We start from the raw sequence: 16,825 nt of genomic DNA, 5'->3' as shown, positions 1-16,825 counted from the left end.
TTTTTTTTGTCTTGTAATCCAGTATTTCTTCAACAATTATCTCAATCCAAACTCAGTTGTTGTTTATACAACTATCTGATCATAAACTCGACTGTAATTCGTACAATTCGTATATCATGGATATCAAATATCTCTTATAAAATTACCAATCTCCAAAATCAAGTGCTGTCATGTAATAACAAAGGAGGAACCTTAAACAAAATCCTGTTTCGCTCTTCGGATTTTCAAAAAAAAAAATTGTTACGTTGTATCTATATTTAAGTGCCCTCATACTATTATATGTTTTGATAAGTCTACCATAGTATTATAACACTCCTCATAACTAGTTGGTTTTATACAATTTTTCATTTAGATGTCCTTCATACAACAACTTAGCATCAAATTGTGTGATGGTGCCTGATACTAACGATCCAGAATGTTGTCTTGCACCAGACTGTGATAACAAGAATATAACAAACATTCATGGAGTACAAGGAACAATTACCGGAACCGGAACCATTCCTCCTCCAACACAAACACCTAAAGGTAACATAAAATAAAAACAGCAAATCTTTCTGTTCCATTTTTTTAATTTTCCAAGTAAAAGTACTGTTTTCTATCGGAAACATGCTTTTCGGTTACAGAAGATCGTTAGAATATTATTTTGATTAAAGTTAAAGGAAACTATTTCAAAAAGGACAAGATTCTTATGTTTATTTATAAGTCGTGTGATTAGCATAGCACCTGTGATACTCCAAATAGTTCTCTTGCTTAGAAAACTAAAGCTTACAGCACTAATGATTATAAAGCTTACTGCGCTAATGATTATAAAGCTTTGCAACTAAGTATCCATCATGATACTTAACCACACAGTGTCTGACTTTCGGACCACTCTAGACTCAAATAAAATGCAAGAATTCTTCATTGTGGCTAAAAGAGAAGGATTTTACGCAACATTTGTGTAGTTTTCAAAACTTTTGGAGGGCCTGTCTGAAGCGGTCAGTATGATAGGAAAGGAACGTCTCTCACTAAGGAGAATCATACTTTATAATTAGAACTCCCTACCATAATTTATACTTTCTGTAAATTTTGATAGCTGTGTGTGTTTACAATGGCAAAGAATATACCCAAGGACAGAAATGGCAAGATGGTTGTCAATATGATTGTACTTGTGTCAACGGTCAGATGGGTGTGTTTGAGTGCACAGAAAGGTATTTTTGTTTAATATAACTCTTATTTGATTTCCATAAAAGGATGTATGTCTATAAATTTGTCGAGACGGATTTTAGTATTGGTTATTACATTAATATGTTAGTGTCGAGTAATCCTAGTTTAAGTTATAGCATTACCAATTTAAACACGATGATTACAATTTTCCTGATTATAAAAGTAAACAAAATTGTAAAAATACACAAATAAAAGAAGGTACGGGTAAAGAAATTAATTCTTCATCTTTTACTTAATCGAAAAATATGGATCAAATGCTATTTTGAAGGAATTTATTGGTTTTTTATCTGGGCTAAATCACTTAAACATATATCATAAATGCCCTTTGGACTTCAATTGTTCGTGAGTGAACTGGTCAAGTCTAAACACCAATAAGTTCTTAAATGTACTGAATCTAACACCACCACAACTCTAAGATTAGCCTTCAAGCAAAACCTGGAATTATACAAAGTTTTGGACAATGAAAAATAAGATAGTTGGGCTTTTGAAAGATTTTATTATTATATTAATCTTGTTATTAACATTAACATTTGTAATATTTTAGATGTAAGAGGTATCCAAACCTACCACCAAGCTGCCAAATGGTGTACGACCCAGAGAATCCTTGTTGTGAGAAGCCTGTGTGTGGTAAAGTTCCAACACCAGCACCATACCTAGGACCATCAACTTTGACACCACCTAAAGGGTCTACTGTAGCTCCGCAAATAGGTACGTACTGAATTTGTTAATTATGTTAAATGTATTTGTTCATAACGTTGTCATGTAAAAAAATAACTTTCATTATGCCATAATTGCATGACATAATCATTAACCTGCGAAGCTACACAGGCTTTTTGTAAAGCGCTAGACTTCTTACAACTAGGCTTCTGGGACAGGATAATGTTGCTACAAGATGGAAGTCATCACTACAAAAGTTTTATGGTCGTCATCATGAACCCATGGATCGTTACAGAGTATCTGCACCATGAAAACTGATTTGTTCAACGTGCATAGTTTTCCTTTCCTCTTTCGTCTACCCCGGACTTTACTTTTCATGAGTAACTAGGTGGATGTTTCTGGAAAAGCAGAAGACGCTTACCCTACCGATGCACCTGGTCCATGCTCCAGTGTTTAGTGGAGTCCGAGTTGCTCATATACTTTTGTTACTTTGCATATATTATTTTAGTTACTTTATGTTCTTTGTTGTGTTTGTCTGTTTTCATGTCTGTTATTTGTCCCAGGATTACATTCTTTTGAATTCCGCTAGAATCTTGGTTCCCCTGATTAATCTTTGCTAAGAGTACATATACATCACAATGGTATTTTACATCAAAGACGTACGATCGGATCGATACATTAGCTAACATATAAAAATATTTTGTGATATCTTGAGAAAAATTCCAAGACCTGCGAAATAGTGTTGATTAGATTTTTACTCAAACGTCATTTATTCAAATTTGGCGAGATAATGCAAAAGATGTCATTATTCGTTTTCATCCCATCAATTTTAATCTTGGTTAGTAACACCACACATTTTTTACAGACTTCTGTATTTACAACGGTATTCTGTATAGACAAGGACAAACTTGGCAATCAGGATGTGACAAAACTTGTAGATGTGATGACGCTAAAACAGGACAAATTAACTGTGATGACAGGTTAGTACAATTTCACTGATTTATAAATTCGACACAAAATTCAAAAATACTGTTGAGAAGATGAATTGCTCGCGTGGTTCTTACTTGGTATTCCCACATACTTACAGGAAGTTGATATTGGACAGCAGACTTCAGCATTAACAACGTATGCCCCATCCATAAAAAACCGAATACCAAATTCGGAATCAATCCATTTATTTGGACTCGAGACAATTGCGGTCGAAATGACGGACGGACAAGATTATTCCAATTCATCACCGTCTCTTGGGGTGGGTGCATAAATATAGAGAATAGATTGTTATAAATTTAATCCATAAACATCGTCGTCAGAAATATTTTTAAAACATATAACATTTTAATATTTTTTGGTGATGGAGGATTTTATTACCAATCACATACACTTCTGAGTACTTTACATCTTGTTCATTTTGATATTTAATACTTCTCCGTCTAAGAATCAGGCAAATCATGTATAAGGTGTAGCACATGAAGGAAACAAATGCATAATGATAACCTCCAGAAATAACCATCAAAGTGTTTGTAAAATTTGCCGTTTAAAGATATTAATAAGTCAAATTTAGTTGAAATGCACTACGGAAAAATGGTGGGAAAATTTTCCCGCACTCTTTCCCTAATTAAGCAGTCAAAAAATATCTACGTAACAGATGCTTCAGGATTATTTAAATTGCTTTGTGGTTGTTTTATTAGATGTACTGAATATATTTTAGGCAAAAAATGACTAAATTGAGGAAAATGATGTGCCCACCAACTGCCCGATTCTTACACAGAACGATACTTAATTATTGACTTCATCTTCAAATTTCTAACTGTAATTCAAATCTTTTTTTTTTTTGGATTCAATATATATAATTTCATGTTAAAATTGTTTAAATGTATTTAGTTTATTACATTATTGAGCATAAAACAGTTCCTTTCATATATCCATGCAATTATAATGGTAAGCTAACCTTTGTGTTACTTTATATTTGCAGGTGTCCAAACTACCCAGCACTTCCATCCAGCTGCGTTCTCGTAACAGATCCAAAAGACAAATGCTGTGAAATCCCTCGATGTTTCAATGCCAATGCTACTAATCCAACAGAGGTTATCAATGGTACTAAAGGAACAATATTTGGTCGGCCACAACTAAACACACCTTTCACTGGATCAAGAAGTAAGAATCATAATTGGCATCATATAATTAAATTTCAGATGTAACATATTTTCCGGACCAAGTGTTGTAATGTCACAGTAATGTCATCAACTTTTTTTAATTAGTTACTCGTTAACTTTTTTTATACTAAAAGTAAATCATAAGGATTGACTGTGATGTTTTTTTTCGTTTCTATTTAAAGTAACCTCGATGCATGTGGTGCACACTTCGAAGCAGGTTATTAAGTTTGCACATGTGATTGTTCTTAAATCGAAATAATATAAGCCATTCTATAAATAATTGTGTGCAATTATTTTTCTGTGTATAAATGCGTTGGCTTGCTTATATTAAACAGTCTGCTTTTGTAAAAAGCAGGCTAATCAGTGAAGTTGGAATCGTGCGAATGTAGAAGAAGTGCAATCTTTCAAAAAAGATAGCCGACGCAGTAAACTTTTATTCTTTTTACTTATAAAGTTTCTACATTTCATTCAAGAAAATAACACATGGCGCGCAATTTCAATTTCCAATACAGTTTTTTTTTCGAATGCTACTACGTTATCAGTTTTTGGCCAATCGGGAAACAGAATTGCGATCAGGTGACTTGCGTTTCCATAGAAGAGCGTCCTTAACGTCAAAGGGTGAAAAGCGAAACCATACCGACTGCGTCGGAAAAAGAGGGAAGTTCGCCGAAGAATAGAGTACTCAAGCTTGTAAACAGTTTTAAATGAGATTTTTTTCATTAAGAGTGATACAATTTTAAAAAAAAAAACAGCATTCATTTCCACAAAAATGTATTTCCGATATGATGAAGGACTCCCTGAAAAAATTTAACTATACTTTTCTTGCTTTAATTTTCAGATGTTTGTGTCTATAAGGGAAAGACTTACACTCAAGGACAAAAATGGGATGATGGCTGTTCTTATTCCTGTGTATGTCTGGATGCAGAATCTGGAAGATACTCTTGTACTGACAAGTATGTTTCTCCTATCTATAACGATATATCATGTTATAAAAAATGTAAATAACATAGTGTATATTTATTTTGAAATCTATCAATGCAATTGCAATATCCTAAACACATAGGAGCAATTTTCGCTGTGTGAATTCAATGAAGGTTTGCATTTACAGCTGGCAAAAATGTTCTACAATGTTCTTTTTAATAAAAGAGTACTCAAAGGAACCAAGATTGTGGTGGAAATCAAAATGTAATTCAGGGACAAAACCATACATGCAATATGCCCTGACATGAAAAAGTAAGACAAAATATATATTGACGAAATTTCAACTGTGGTTTGTTGTAGTTACGACAATGTACACATTTATTTGTCTTTCTTTTTGTTTTGCTTTTGTGACATTTGAATCGTTCATTTTTTTTTTTACAAAACATTTTCGGTATTTACAAAGTTTGATTTTACAATATTTGATAAAAACAGGATATTGAATTGGCAACTCCTTAAAACATGAATATCATCAATTATTCAGGAAAGATAGATTTATAAAGACCACATTTACTTAAAAACAAATCATTACTTATACTGCCATATTAAATGTACTGATTGTCACTTTTGATGTCAAACACTGACTTACCTATATGCTATTTTTGTTACTAAGGTGTCCAAGGTACCCAGCACTTCCAGCTTTCTGTTCAATGGTTCAAGACACCAATGATCAGTGTTGTCAGACACCATATTGTAGACCACCTAAACCAACAGTAGCTCCAACACCTGGCCCTTCGGGAATGACGCCAACAGCTCAACCAGGTAATTCTTTATCAGTCATAGTTTAAACACCTGATTTATCAAAAATAACACCAGCAGCCAAATCAGGTAAGTCTATATCCACCGTAGCACCAACACCTGATTCATCAATAATTATACCAGCAGCCCAATCAGCCGAGGCCGAATCATCCGTAGCTCTAACACCTTTGTCCTTCAGATCTTACAACAACAGCCCAAACATGTAAGTATATATCAACCATAGTAATGACTCAAGTAGGTTGACACATTTTTTTCCTTTCCTGACTTACCTCTCAATTACTAATTTATTTCTTTATAATATTTTCATAGGTATTTGTACATACAAGGGACAGTTGTATAGACAGGGACAACAGTGGTATGATGGATGTAGAGATGTCTGTGTTTGTGAAGATGCTAAGTCTGGTTATTACCGATGCCAACCAAGGTATAGATAGGCGCAAGTGTATTTATGGATTTAACTCCATTTGCATTATGTTACACATGTTATGGTAATTGAACATAACGTCTCATTTTTTATGTAAAAACTGTAGCTGTTTGTTACAGCTTGCATCATGGATTTATTGATTGTTAATTTTTTAATCTTAATTCTATTTCCAAAAACCCAAGAATAAAGTGACCAGTCGATATTACTCGAAAGAAAGGTCTTTTTATTTGAAGAAAATGCATTTACTTTTAAAATTCATGTTTAACCTTTTTATTTTATCCAGATGCTCCATTTACGCTAAGGTACCAACAGGATGCTCCTTAGTACCTGATCCTAAAGATCCATCATGTTGTGAAGTCCCACATTGTGACATTGTTGTTCCAAAAATTCCACCAACTCCGGGCATTATCACCCCACCAATGCCTCAGCCTGGTATAATTACTGGAAATGGAAAGGTTCCAAACCTTAAAGGTAATCTGTAATGATAGGTCTCTTGCCCTGGTGCCTTGTATATATTGATTTGTTTGAGAAATTTTAGTTTTCTAGTTACTGTGGTGTTTAAATGTTGAGTTCCATATTTGGATTTACTTTTAGTCATTTCTTTTTATGTTTTTATCTCTTATATGATGAGCTTGGGATGCATTTTTACTGTTAAATTGTTAATTTCAGATCAAATCCAATTTTAGTTTGAATGCATACGTTCTTCCTGTCTTTAAACAATATGAGCCTTGTCAAAAGTGTTTTTGTTTCTTCTGTCAACATCTAAGATAATAGTGTTTTGCTGCAAATATATCTGACCCATTCTTTGTAATCTTAATTCCAATTAACAAAACAATCAGTCGACCGCATTTTCCCGAGATTATTACGAAATTGGCATCAATGATGAAAACTATGTAAGTACCACTCTGTGTAAGAGTCGGGAAGTAGGCGGCACATTATTTTTCTTAATTTAGCTTTTTTTGTCTAAAATATATTCAGTACATCTCGAAAACAATTAAAAAAGCCATTTAGATTTAGCCTGAACCATCTGCGACTGCTTATATAGAGAAAAGTGCGGGAACATTTTTCCGGAATTTTTTTATAGTGCATTTCAACTAAGTTGACGAATTCATATCTTAAGACGGAAAACCTGACAAACACCTTTTTTTATTTCTGGGAGTTGTGACGAAAAATACTTGGAAAATGCCATAAAATCTCCGCGTTTCTTTTCCTTATGTGCCACACCTGATACACATTTTACCCGATTCTAAGACAAAAAGTACTCAATTGTAACTTTTTTATAGGCTGTCAGTATAAGGGTACTCTTTATCAACAAGGACAACGATTCAATGATCAGTGTGATTATAAATGTACTTGTATGGATGGTTCAAATGGCTTCTACAGATGTAGTGACAGGTAGGTTTCTAGTGCTATTTATTGTTTAAAGTCTCTGATTTGTCTTCATGTTTCTCATAGTTAGGGCTTTGAACGGTAGTATTCCTAGCTGAATGCAAGATTACAGGCAATACCGATCCTTGTTTCAATTAAAAAAGTATTTGGACATCAATCTTACTCAACTAAATGGAAATATGCATGCAATATATCATCCTTTTCATGTATAATAGTAATAGGACAATATTCTGAAATGAAGATCATTTTCGCTGTAAATCTCAATGCAAATATCAAGCAAATGATGTTTCTGTTCATTTCAATAGACTAGTTTGATACTAAACTTTATATCTAGGCTTCAATTAACATAAATGAACAAATTTGACTTGGGTGAAAACCTTGTTAGAGCTGATGTTTCAAATTTTAATGATTTATTATGTTATCGTATAATATTACCTCAACCATTTTTGTTTTAATTTCAGATGTACTAAGTATACCAATCTACCAAATACATGTGTCCTTGTTGCCGATCCTAACGACAAGTGTTGTCAAGTTCCATACTGTGATTTCAAAAACCCTACTCCTTTCCCTGGAGGAATACCAACACCGAAACCAAATATGGCACCAACACCAGTTCCCCAGTCAACTATTTCACCACCTCTTACTATTCCTCCGCAGACAGGTATATTTACTACACTCCTTGAATGATTCAAGTTTCCAATTGAACGGTGTACTGTGTATTAATGCCATGAAGATGGATTACAAAAAAGAAAGTTCTATACATTTCTCATAGTATTGAATGAGGATTATTTGATTTGTATTAGTTGATTAAAAATGCCGTCTAGACTACAGTATTTCATTTGTTTTAATTATTTTTTAGGTTTCTGTGCGTATAAGGGGGTGTACTATACTCAAGGACAGGTTTGGAATGATGGCTGTAATTTGAAATGTAGATGCGAAGACGTATCAACGGGAGTTTATACATGTACACAAAGGTAAGTATTGGCGAAGAACTTGTAAGTAACATTTTCAATCAACTGTAGAAAAGGTCTACGTTTTTTTTTAAATTATAGCAATAACATTCGTCATCTGTTATTTAATTTAAAATCCTGTGGTTAGAAAGATGATAGTTAATTACTTATGAATATAATTGTATTCTATGTATTTGTAATTACAAATTTTCGTACAGGTGCAACAGTTATACAAATATTCCGTCTGCTTGCTCACTGAAGGCTGATCCGAATGACGGATGCTGTCTGGTACCTGATTGTAACAAATATCCAACACCGGCACCTGTAATTTCTCCATCACCAGGAGCTACGCCCCCGCATATTCCAATTGTAGTCCCTACTCCCGTGAAAGGAACACACACAGGGACTGCCCTTCAGCCTGGTCAGCCTGGAACTATCACAGGACAAATCAGTATGTAGTTACGTATAAGTATCTACTTGAAGGAATCTAACCCAACCATATCCAACTTAAAATCCCCTGTCTTGTTCGAAATGATGTAGTTACTTGAAAGAGTTGAGTAACCAAAACTGAAGAGTAGGTGCAATACTCAAACAAAATAATTGCAGTTATTCAAAATTCAAATGTTTACAAAGAAAATTTACGTAATTTTTTGTACAATTAGACCGACTTTTTTCAAAAAGGTATTTGGTTGAAACTTGATAAAATTAGATTTTGGTTATTGGGTAGAAGATTAGGGCAAAATTAAGATTGTTTCCCTTCACCCTATCTACCAATTAAAATTGGCCCTTTGCAAATAATTTTATTGCCATTCTCTGACAAGATATTTTTTCTTACTTATTTTCAAAGCAAGATTTTTCAATCCTTTGTTCATGAATTTTGCAGAATCATATGAATTTTGAGAAAAAAATTTTCCCTACCTACTTAACCAAAACCAGGAGCTAAGATCGGGTAAGGGTAAACGGACATTATTTTAAGTGTGGCCTAGTTGACATTGTATTACACCAAAATGCTGAACGACGTTCCAACTGAATATTTAAACAAATAGTAGGGGTATTAGACTCTGAATATTGCCTACAAATATCAACTCTGTTCTCATGACGTCATAATGGTGCTACAAAATATGCCAGTTAACAAATACTACTGAGAACTGTATTTTTTCCCTCATATTTACATAAAAAACTACGTCCATACCGAACATTTTACTTTCACATTTGATAAACCATGTAATAATGTATGTATTTATTACATGTGAAGTTGTTTCTTGTGATGGACACAATTTTGCTACCAAAAATGTTACCGAAAAGTAAAAAGTACAAAATTGATAGAACATCTGAATTTTGGTACGCCTTGAGCAATTCCTTTTTTCCTTTTAATGCAAGAAGTCTTTATGTTTTCTCGTTAGTAATAGATTCAAGTCTCCAAACCCTCAATTAAATCTTTCAACTCTTAAATGATTAATTTGCAGCCGTATTTTCGGCCAATTATAGCCTTTTTGCCCCTACTCCTTTTATTCTATAACAAGATGTTCAATCACATATGTCATTTACAAGGGCATTAAAAGACACTATTAAAGGTGTTTAGCATTCCTTTAATTCTTAGGTGTTTTGGTATGGATTTTTGGTTAAACGATTCTCCTTTCATGGTGGATATTTCATGTTTACTCTCAGGTTCACTGCCAATCGACATTTATAATTGTTTTAGATGGTTGTGTTTACAAACAGAAGGTATACAAACAAGGACAGATGTGGAACGATGGCTGTAATTATATCTGTACCTGTGACGATGCTTCTAGAGGACACTACAAATGTGATGACAGATGTCCAAAGTATTTCTATCTTCCACCACAGTGTCGTTACGAACAAGACCCCAAGGATAGCTGCTGTCAAGTGGCTAGATGTGACTTTAATCCTACATTGACCCCACCTCCAACAACTGCCCCTATTATAACAACACCTGGAACTACTACTCCTAAACCAAACAGTATGTGTACTTTTTATAGATTTGTTATGTATAAGTATATTACTTATCTTTTAATTTTTGGTCTTTAAGTATGGAACTATCGTATCTTTCAATTCCAATCTCTTAAATTGTTGCTGCAATAGTTATTAGTAATACTCTAGTTAAAAATTATTAATTTGCTTTATAGGTCAATATGCTGAAATGTATAATCATTCATTCCTACAGTACCTGGACCGGTCCACCGATCAGTCATCGGTCCGTCAAACCGATCCATTAAACCGGTAACTGCATCACGTGACCACAGAGCGGTCAATGAATTTTGCAGATTCCGTTGCTTTATTTATCAATTTTACACACATAAACATAAGGCAGTATACTTAAGCATCAATTAAAACATTCATTTTACATTTATTTTATTTTTAATAGATCATCCGTCATTTTACATAACAAAACTGCGATCAGGTCACCGGTCATCGGTTATCGATCCGTCAGCAATGAATCAGTCAGCGGTCATCGATCTATCAAATCGTTGTGCAGATCGGTTCAGGGACTGTATCTGTCTGTTCTTAGGAGATAACTCACATTAAAAATCGAATTCTTTCTGTTGTATGTTAGTGTCATTTATAGAGTTGTCTCCCCTTTCTATAAATTATACAGTGCATTCTATATAATTTATATCTCTGATGAACAAGGGTTCTTTGAAAATTCACAAGTCATTTTCAGTTACTTAAGCATTTGAACCAAAACATCAAATTTAAAAATATGTAGACTTTCCAAACATGAATCACATTTTGCATGATTCTTGGCAGGGGTGCTACTTCATGACATCTAACAAGTATTTATTGTTAAAGAAAAGAGGGTCAGAGACAGGTGACACGTCTCGTTGGAATCAAAATACAAAGTAGCTTTTTCTCGTTTTTTTGTTGTTTTTTTTTTTGCTTTTTGTTTCTTGTTTTTTTTTGGTTTTTTTTGTTTTTTTTGTTTTTTTTTTGTTCCTTTCTTAAATTTCAGTATTACATGTATGTAAATGTTCAAAGTTTTTAAAATTAATAACGGCTATGGATTTCAGATAAATATTCTGCTATAATCCTTATGAATTTCCGCTTGTTTTATCAGTATCTTTACGGATGATTTTACTCTGTATTTGTCCCTTTTTTAGATGTGTGTTTGTACATTGATGGTACAACTCATTCTCAAGGATCTAAATGGTATGATGCTTGTGATTACACATGTGAATGTGTTGATTCCTCAAAGAATTTCTACAACTGTACTGCCAGGTAAATTGAAATAATATTTCTAAAACTGAAGAAACAACGTAGTAATATCCAATTGGTGACTTGCTTTAAATTTTGATTCGATCGTGGGGTCAGGATTTTTTTTTTTTGAATACCCAATGCATATATTTTATATTAGACTTATCTGTTCATGATAATGGATGCTATCATGGATTATGGAGATAAATTTACAGCCATCATTCCACATCTGTGCTTGTCCGAATACCCTTTTTGAAAACACAACCATCTAAAATAGTATACATGTCTATTAGTAATTTCATAAACAGACTTTCAATTTTAGTATCAAAATTCAACGAGTTAATCATTAAAAAGAGTTTATGACCCCATAGTTACATTACAAAATTAGGTCTACGAGATGATGGACAATTTTTTTATCAATTCACAATGCATGTTAAACTTTACTTCTAAATTTACATTATTGCCTATGAACCATTAATACCAATCTGCTTACACTAAATGGAAATACATGTATAACTCCATTTACACTGATCACATCTGTTTAACGCTTCTTTTAAAGATCAATATATTTTTTATTAATGTCATCAAAGCAAACCATTTGTATACTATTCATCTCATCAAACAATTATAGATATACATAGAATCCTCCAAATTTGACTTTAACAACTATTTTATTTTGTGATATGAAACGTAGTCCCTTTTTGTTTGCACGCCCAAATATGCACCTATAAAAGCGGTTAGCGAAAATAATTATTTGTGAAGATTAGTTGGCATTTGGCGTCCGTCGTCTGTCGTCGTGAACTTTTCTCCTCGGAAACCACGCATTTGAGTATTACCACATTTGGTCATCAGAATCTTCGTTGCTGATCTATATATAATCGGAAACATTTTCATAGAAGAATCAGGTAATTTAAATATACACGGATCGTTAATATGGATTCCTTGGAACATTTGTGCCAAAAAAAAAATAAATATCATTGCAGATGTAAAGCCTATTCTAACTTACCATCAATCTGTAAGCTAAAGTCAGATCCATCTGATATGTGTTGTGAGGTTCCTGATTGTGGAACGTTCAAACCAATCACAGGAAACACTATTACTGGAACACCAGCACCAGGCCAGTTCAACATTATTCCGATTGGAACACACAGTGTCTTCTCCGGATCAAGTCAGAGTCCTAACCCAATTCAAGGAACAAGAGGTAAAATTTAAACAGGAAACCCGTAACACTTAACAGAATTTAAAGGTTTCATATACTAGTGAATAAGATTATAATATCAACATTAAGGAACATGAAGTGTAATTTGGTGTTTGTTTTGTCTGTTGGTATTTTATATGCATCTTTTTTTTGTTCTTGTTGATCTTTATAATCTATCAAAGTTCGTTTTACATGATTTTGTTTTTGGTTACTGCATTTAAGTTGGCTATAGCAATGATCGATGCAAAACACATTTGTAATTTAAGATCAATAAAAGTCATCATAAAACGGTAAAATGTATACATTTGGTAATAATATGATAATTATTATATGATAGTCATTTGAATCTCATAGGTGAATTGTTATTAGTTTACATGTGATTTACATATGATTTTCAAAATGCGTGATTATAATGTGATAATAAACATATGATAACCTTAAATTATGTTAAATGACACATATGTATATAATACCACGCTTGATTCGTATATTATCGTATGTTGCAAGTAACATAATTCTCACGCTTTGCACATTTTTGTGGTGTACATTTTACACTGTAAAAGCAACGTAACATGTCTGAACAAATGAAACAGAATTGTCGATTTTGCAAAAGAAATAGTGGTAAGTTATGACATTATGATAGAATATTGCATTGCGACGTCATAACATAATTATTTTTATGCTTACAACATTTTTTTGTGAAATTGACTACGGGTGGCTTATAAGATCTTTATAACAGTCCCACCTAAGAATCATCTCAGGCGTGATATGTCTATATTTAGTTAACTTCCTCATTAGAATATTCATCCAATAGGTCCTTTCAGTTATTGGGGTATGTTGGAAACGTTGCGAAATAAAAAAACTACTTGTTATATGTTTTCTGTAGTGAATGAAAAGGCGGGGAAATACTTTTCACTAGGATTTGATATAACTGCTTTTATTTTCATTACCTACCCAATCTAAGCTAAAATTTCAATTGATAACTATAATTGTGCCTTTCTCGAATATTGCAGGTTGTTAAGAGAGTTAACAACAGTTTTTGACTTATCACCTTTTATCAATATTTGCATGATTCTTACGTGAGCTTCTCCTTAACGTTTTGATGTTGTTTTCCAGACGCTTGTATATACAAAGGTGGCATATACAAACAAGGACAATCTTGGGATGATGGATGTGACTATACTTGTACTTGTGAAAATGGAAAGAAGGGATTGTACAGATGCATTTCAAAGTATGGCTAAATTTCCATCAATAAGATCAATTGTTTTGCGTACGCGTTTGAGTTAATAGTACATCAATATACAACTTCGTGCCCCTTTATCCATTTGTTCCTTAGTCATCCCGAACTCCAGGGTTTTTTAACGAAGAAGACTTTAGATTATAATGAACTTTTATTAGCATAACAAAAGTGAAGAGTTGGGTACAATATCTTACCTACACAATATATGTTTTATTTGGTAATCGATGAGAATATTTATGTGCATTATGTATTTTGTTTAGGTGTCCAGCTTACCCTCCTATGCCATCTTACTGTCACAAGAACAATGTTCCAGGACTATGTTGTCCTGTGGTAGGCTGTGATGTTCCAGGATTGGGAAGCATCACACCATATCCCCAACTGGTACCCACTCCAGCTCCAACTAGACTTGGTGTGATCCCTACTCCTGCTCCAACTGCACTTGGTCATGGTCCTATTATCGTTCCAAATCCTGGTGTAAACATGACTGGTGCACTGCCAGGTGGTGGATATCCAATCAAACCAAACCAGATCACTGGAATAACAAGTATATTACACGTTTTTCCCATTATAAAAATAAACATTATTTCATGTTTTATTATTGTCTGTTGCACAGTGTCCGATATTTTTCGTGATATGATTCTTTACCATCAGGCATTGCGCATATTTAAGATAAAATTATTCTTTAACTTATACAAAATAAATGTTTTATCAAGTGGGTCATGTTATAGGATCATTGTTCCGTGCATTTTTTTTGAAATATTGAATAAATATAAAAAGATCTAAAGACCTTTAAAATATGTTTGTGTATAAATGAGCATACCTTATTTATTCAATTGGACTTTTTCCGTTTTTCTTTCAGATCAATGCGTTTATAAGAACAAGATTTACAACAGAGGGGAGACTTGGGAAATAGATTGTGATTTTACATGTACATGCGTTGATGGATCAACTGGTTATTACGAGTGTAAAACTAAGTAAGCCATATATTCAATTGCAATATCATATTTAGCAAGACTTGTGAAAACAACTATTTCTACAAAAAAACATGCTTGTGATTAAATATTTTGAAAACTGGTATAGATTTATGGTATGCTTATTTCAATTGTCATTTAATTTTCCAGGATTAGAAAAAAATCATCTTATATTTATTGCAGTTGAAGGGATTTAAATATTTCCGTTTCAGAACATTTTAGTGTATGATAATGGCTTGTAAAATGTGAAAAATTGTTAAAACAACATTTCAGTGCAATTTATTTTTGTGATATTATGTATCTAACTCATGAGCTCAAGTTCCTTTGTATTACTTCAGTTTATGACATTTTATCATATGTTTGGTGAGCTTCATTACTTCAATATCTGACATTTTATTATATGTAAGGTGACCAACTTAAGTTAAGTTTCTTAACATTTTTTCTTAAGATGTCCAACATATAACAGTTTACCGAAGGAATGCTTTACCAGTACGGAAACAGGGAAATGTTGCAAAACTGTGAGATGTGTCGATAGTGGTGGTCAGGTGGTGAAACCAAATGAAAAGTACCCAGTTGTTGGGTCTTTTAATGGAGGATTCTCTGGCTTCCGTCCTGGAATACCATATAATACACAGAAGAATGGAACTACCGGAACAAGAAGTAAAATTTTATTTTTATTACTTAAGTGTTCAGTTGCCAGGTCTTTATAATAATGTTTGCATTATTTTTATAATAATTTGAATAACAATGTTTCGTCAAACACAGAGCTGCTTCATATTCAATATTTTTCGTGGTTTTTTTTGTAATTAAGAGCTTAGTTAATACAGTTTGCAGTATACTTTCTCATTTTGTTTTTGCAGAAGGCTGTGTCTACAAAGGAACATTCCATAAATTGGGTGATGAATGGGATGACGGCTGTGACTTCCACTGTAAATGTGTTGATGAAAACTCCGGGCGATACCAGTGTACAGCTAAGTAAGTAATGAAGGAAAATATTAAAATTGCATGAATCCAAGTTAGAGAAAAAGTATGTGGTAAATGTTATAAAGCCACTAGAATAATACAAAAGATTTACACAAAAGAATTACGTGTTTCATTATATCCCTGCATAGCTTGAGGAATATTGTGATTTTACTGTCTGTTCGTGTAAAGGTCTGCCCCATGTTTTAATTGTCCGTCCAAAGGTTTAATACGCAACTCCTCAAAAACCGCTGAATTGAATTTGATGAAACTTTCACGAATTCTTTACTGATTTATTCAACGGGTCATAGTTTTTCTTTCTTCGTTTGTCTACCCCGGACTTGACTTTTTATGAGCGGGAGTTTCTAGAAATGCAGAGGACGCTTACCCTACCGGTGCACCTGGTCCATGCTCCCAGTTTTTAGTGGAGTCCGAGTTGCGCATTTGCTTTTGTTACTTTGTATGTATGATTTTAGTTACTGTATGTTCTTTGTTGTGTATGTCTGTTTTCCATGTCTGGTCTTTGTCCCTGGATTACATTTTTTTATTACCGCTATAACCTTGGTTCCCTTGATTATTCTTGATCGCATGATGTCATTTTGCATCTTTTATTTTATGTTTTCCTTGAGGGTTGAAATTGAGGACTTCAAGGCTGAGCCACCTGACTGTTCTTGCAAAAACTCTACATTCAAATATGGTCCTTCCGGTCACGTCATTACGGGAGATT

General features: G+C 33.3%; 1 protein-coding gene across 2 annotated transcripts in view; it reads left to right on the top strand.

The window, feature by feature from the left end:
• LOC148617984 (uncharacterized) overlaps positions 1-16,825 on the top strand; it is a 68,951-nt gene that overhangs the window by 41,084 nt on the left and 11,042 nt on the right. For both annotated transcript variants that reach the window (XR_015922584.1, XM_088585681.1), the window contains exons 40-60: positions 353-525; positions 1,076-1,190; positions 1,751-1,914; positions 2,729-2,843; positions 3,836-4,017; positions 4,855-4,969; positions 5,608-5,756; positions 6,063-6,177; positions 6,461-6,648; positions 7,461-7,572; positions 8,028-8,227; positions 8,426-8,540; positions 8,735-8,967; positions 10,219-10,497; positions 11,636-11,753; positions 12,713-12,930; positions 14,044-14,158; positions 14,428-14,711; positions 15,027-15,141; positions 15,587-15,798; positions 15,999-16,113. Coding sequence is in view for 1 of the 2 variants with exons in the window: in XM_088585681.1 (XP_088441807.1) it covers positions 353-525; positions 1,076-1,190; positions 1,751-1,914; positions 2,729-2,843; positions 3,836-4,017; positions 4,855-4,969; positions 5,608-5,756; positions 6,063-6,177; positions 6,461-6,648; positions 7,461-7,572; positions 8,028-8,227; positions 8,426-8,540; positions 8,735-8,967; positions 10,219-10,497; positions 11,636-11,753; positions 12,713-12,930; positions 14,044-14,158; positions 14,428-14,711; positions 15,027-15,141; positions 15,587-15,798; positions 15,999-16,113 (3,432 nt within the window). In the remaining variant the exon portion in view is untranslated. The remainder of the gene's footprint in view (positions 1-352; positions 526-1,075; positions 1,191-1,750; positions 1,915-2,728; positions 2,844-3,835; positions 4,018-4,854; positions 4,970-5,607; positions 5,757-6,062; positions 6,178-6,460; positions 6,649-7,460; positions 7,573-8,027; positions 8,228-8,425; positions 8,541-8,734; positions 8,968-10,218; positions 10,498-11,635; positions 11,754-12,712; positions 12,931-14,043; positions 14,159-14,427; positions 14,712-15,026; positions 15,142-15,586; positions 15,799-15,998; positions 16,114-16,825) is intronic.

This window comes from Perna viridis, chromosome 5, assembly GCF_037379345.1.
Source record: "Perna viridis isolate PV_CMFRI_1.1 ecotype Kerala chromosome 5, ASM3737934v1, whole genome shotgun sequence".
NCBI lineage: Eukaryota > Metazoa > Mollusca > Bivalvia > Mytilida > Mytilidae > Perna > Perna viridis.
This window is presented reverse-complemented; position numbering and strand designations above follow the sequence as displayed.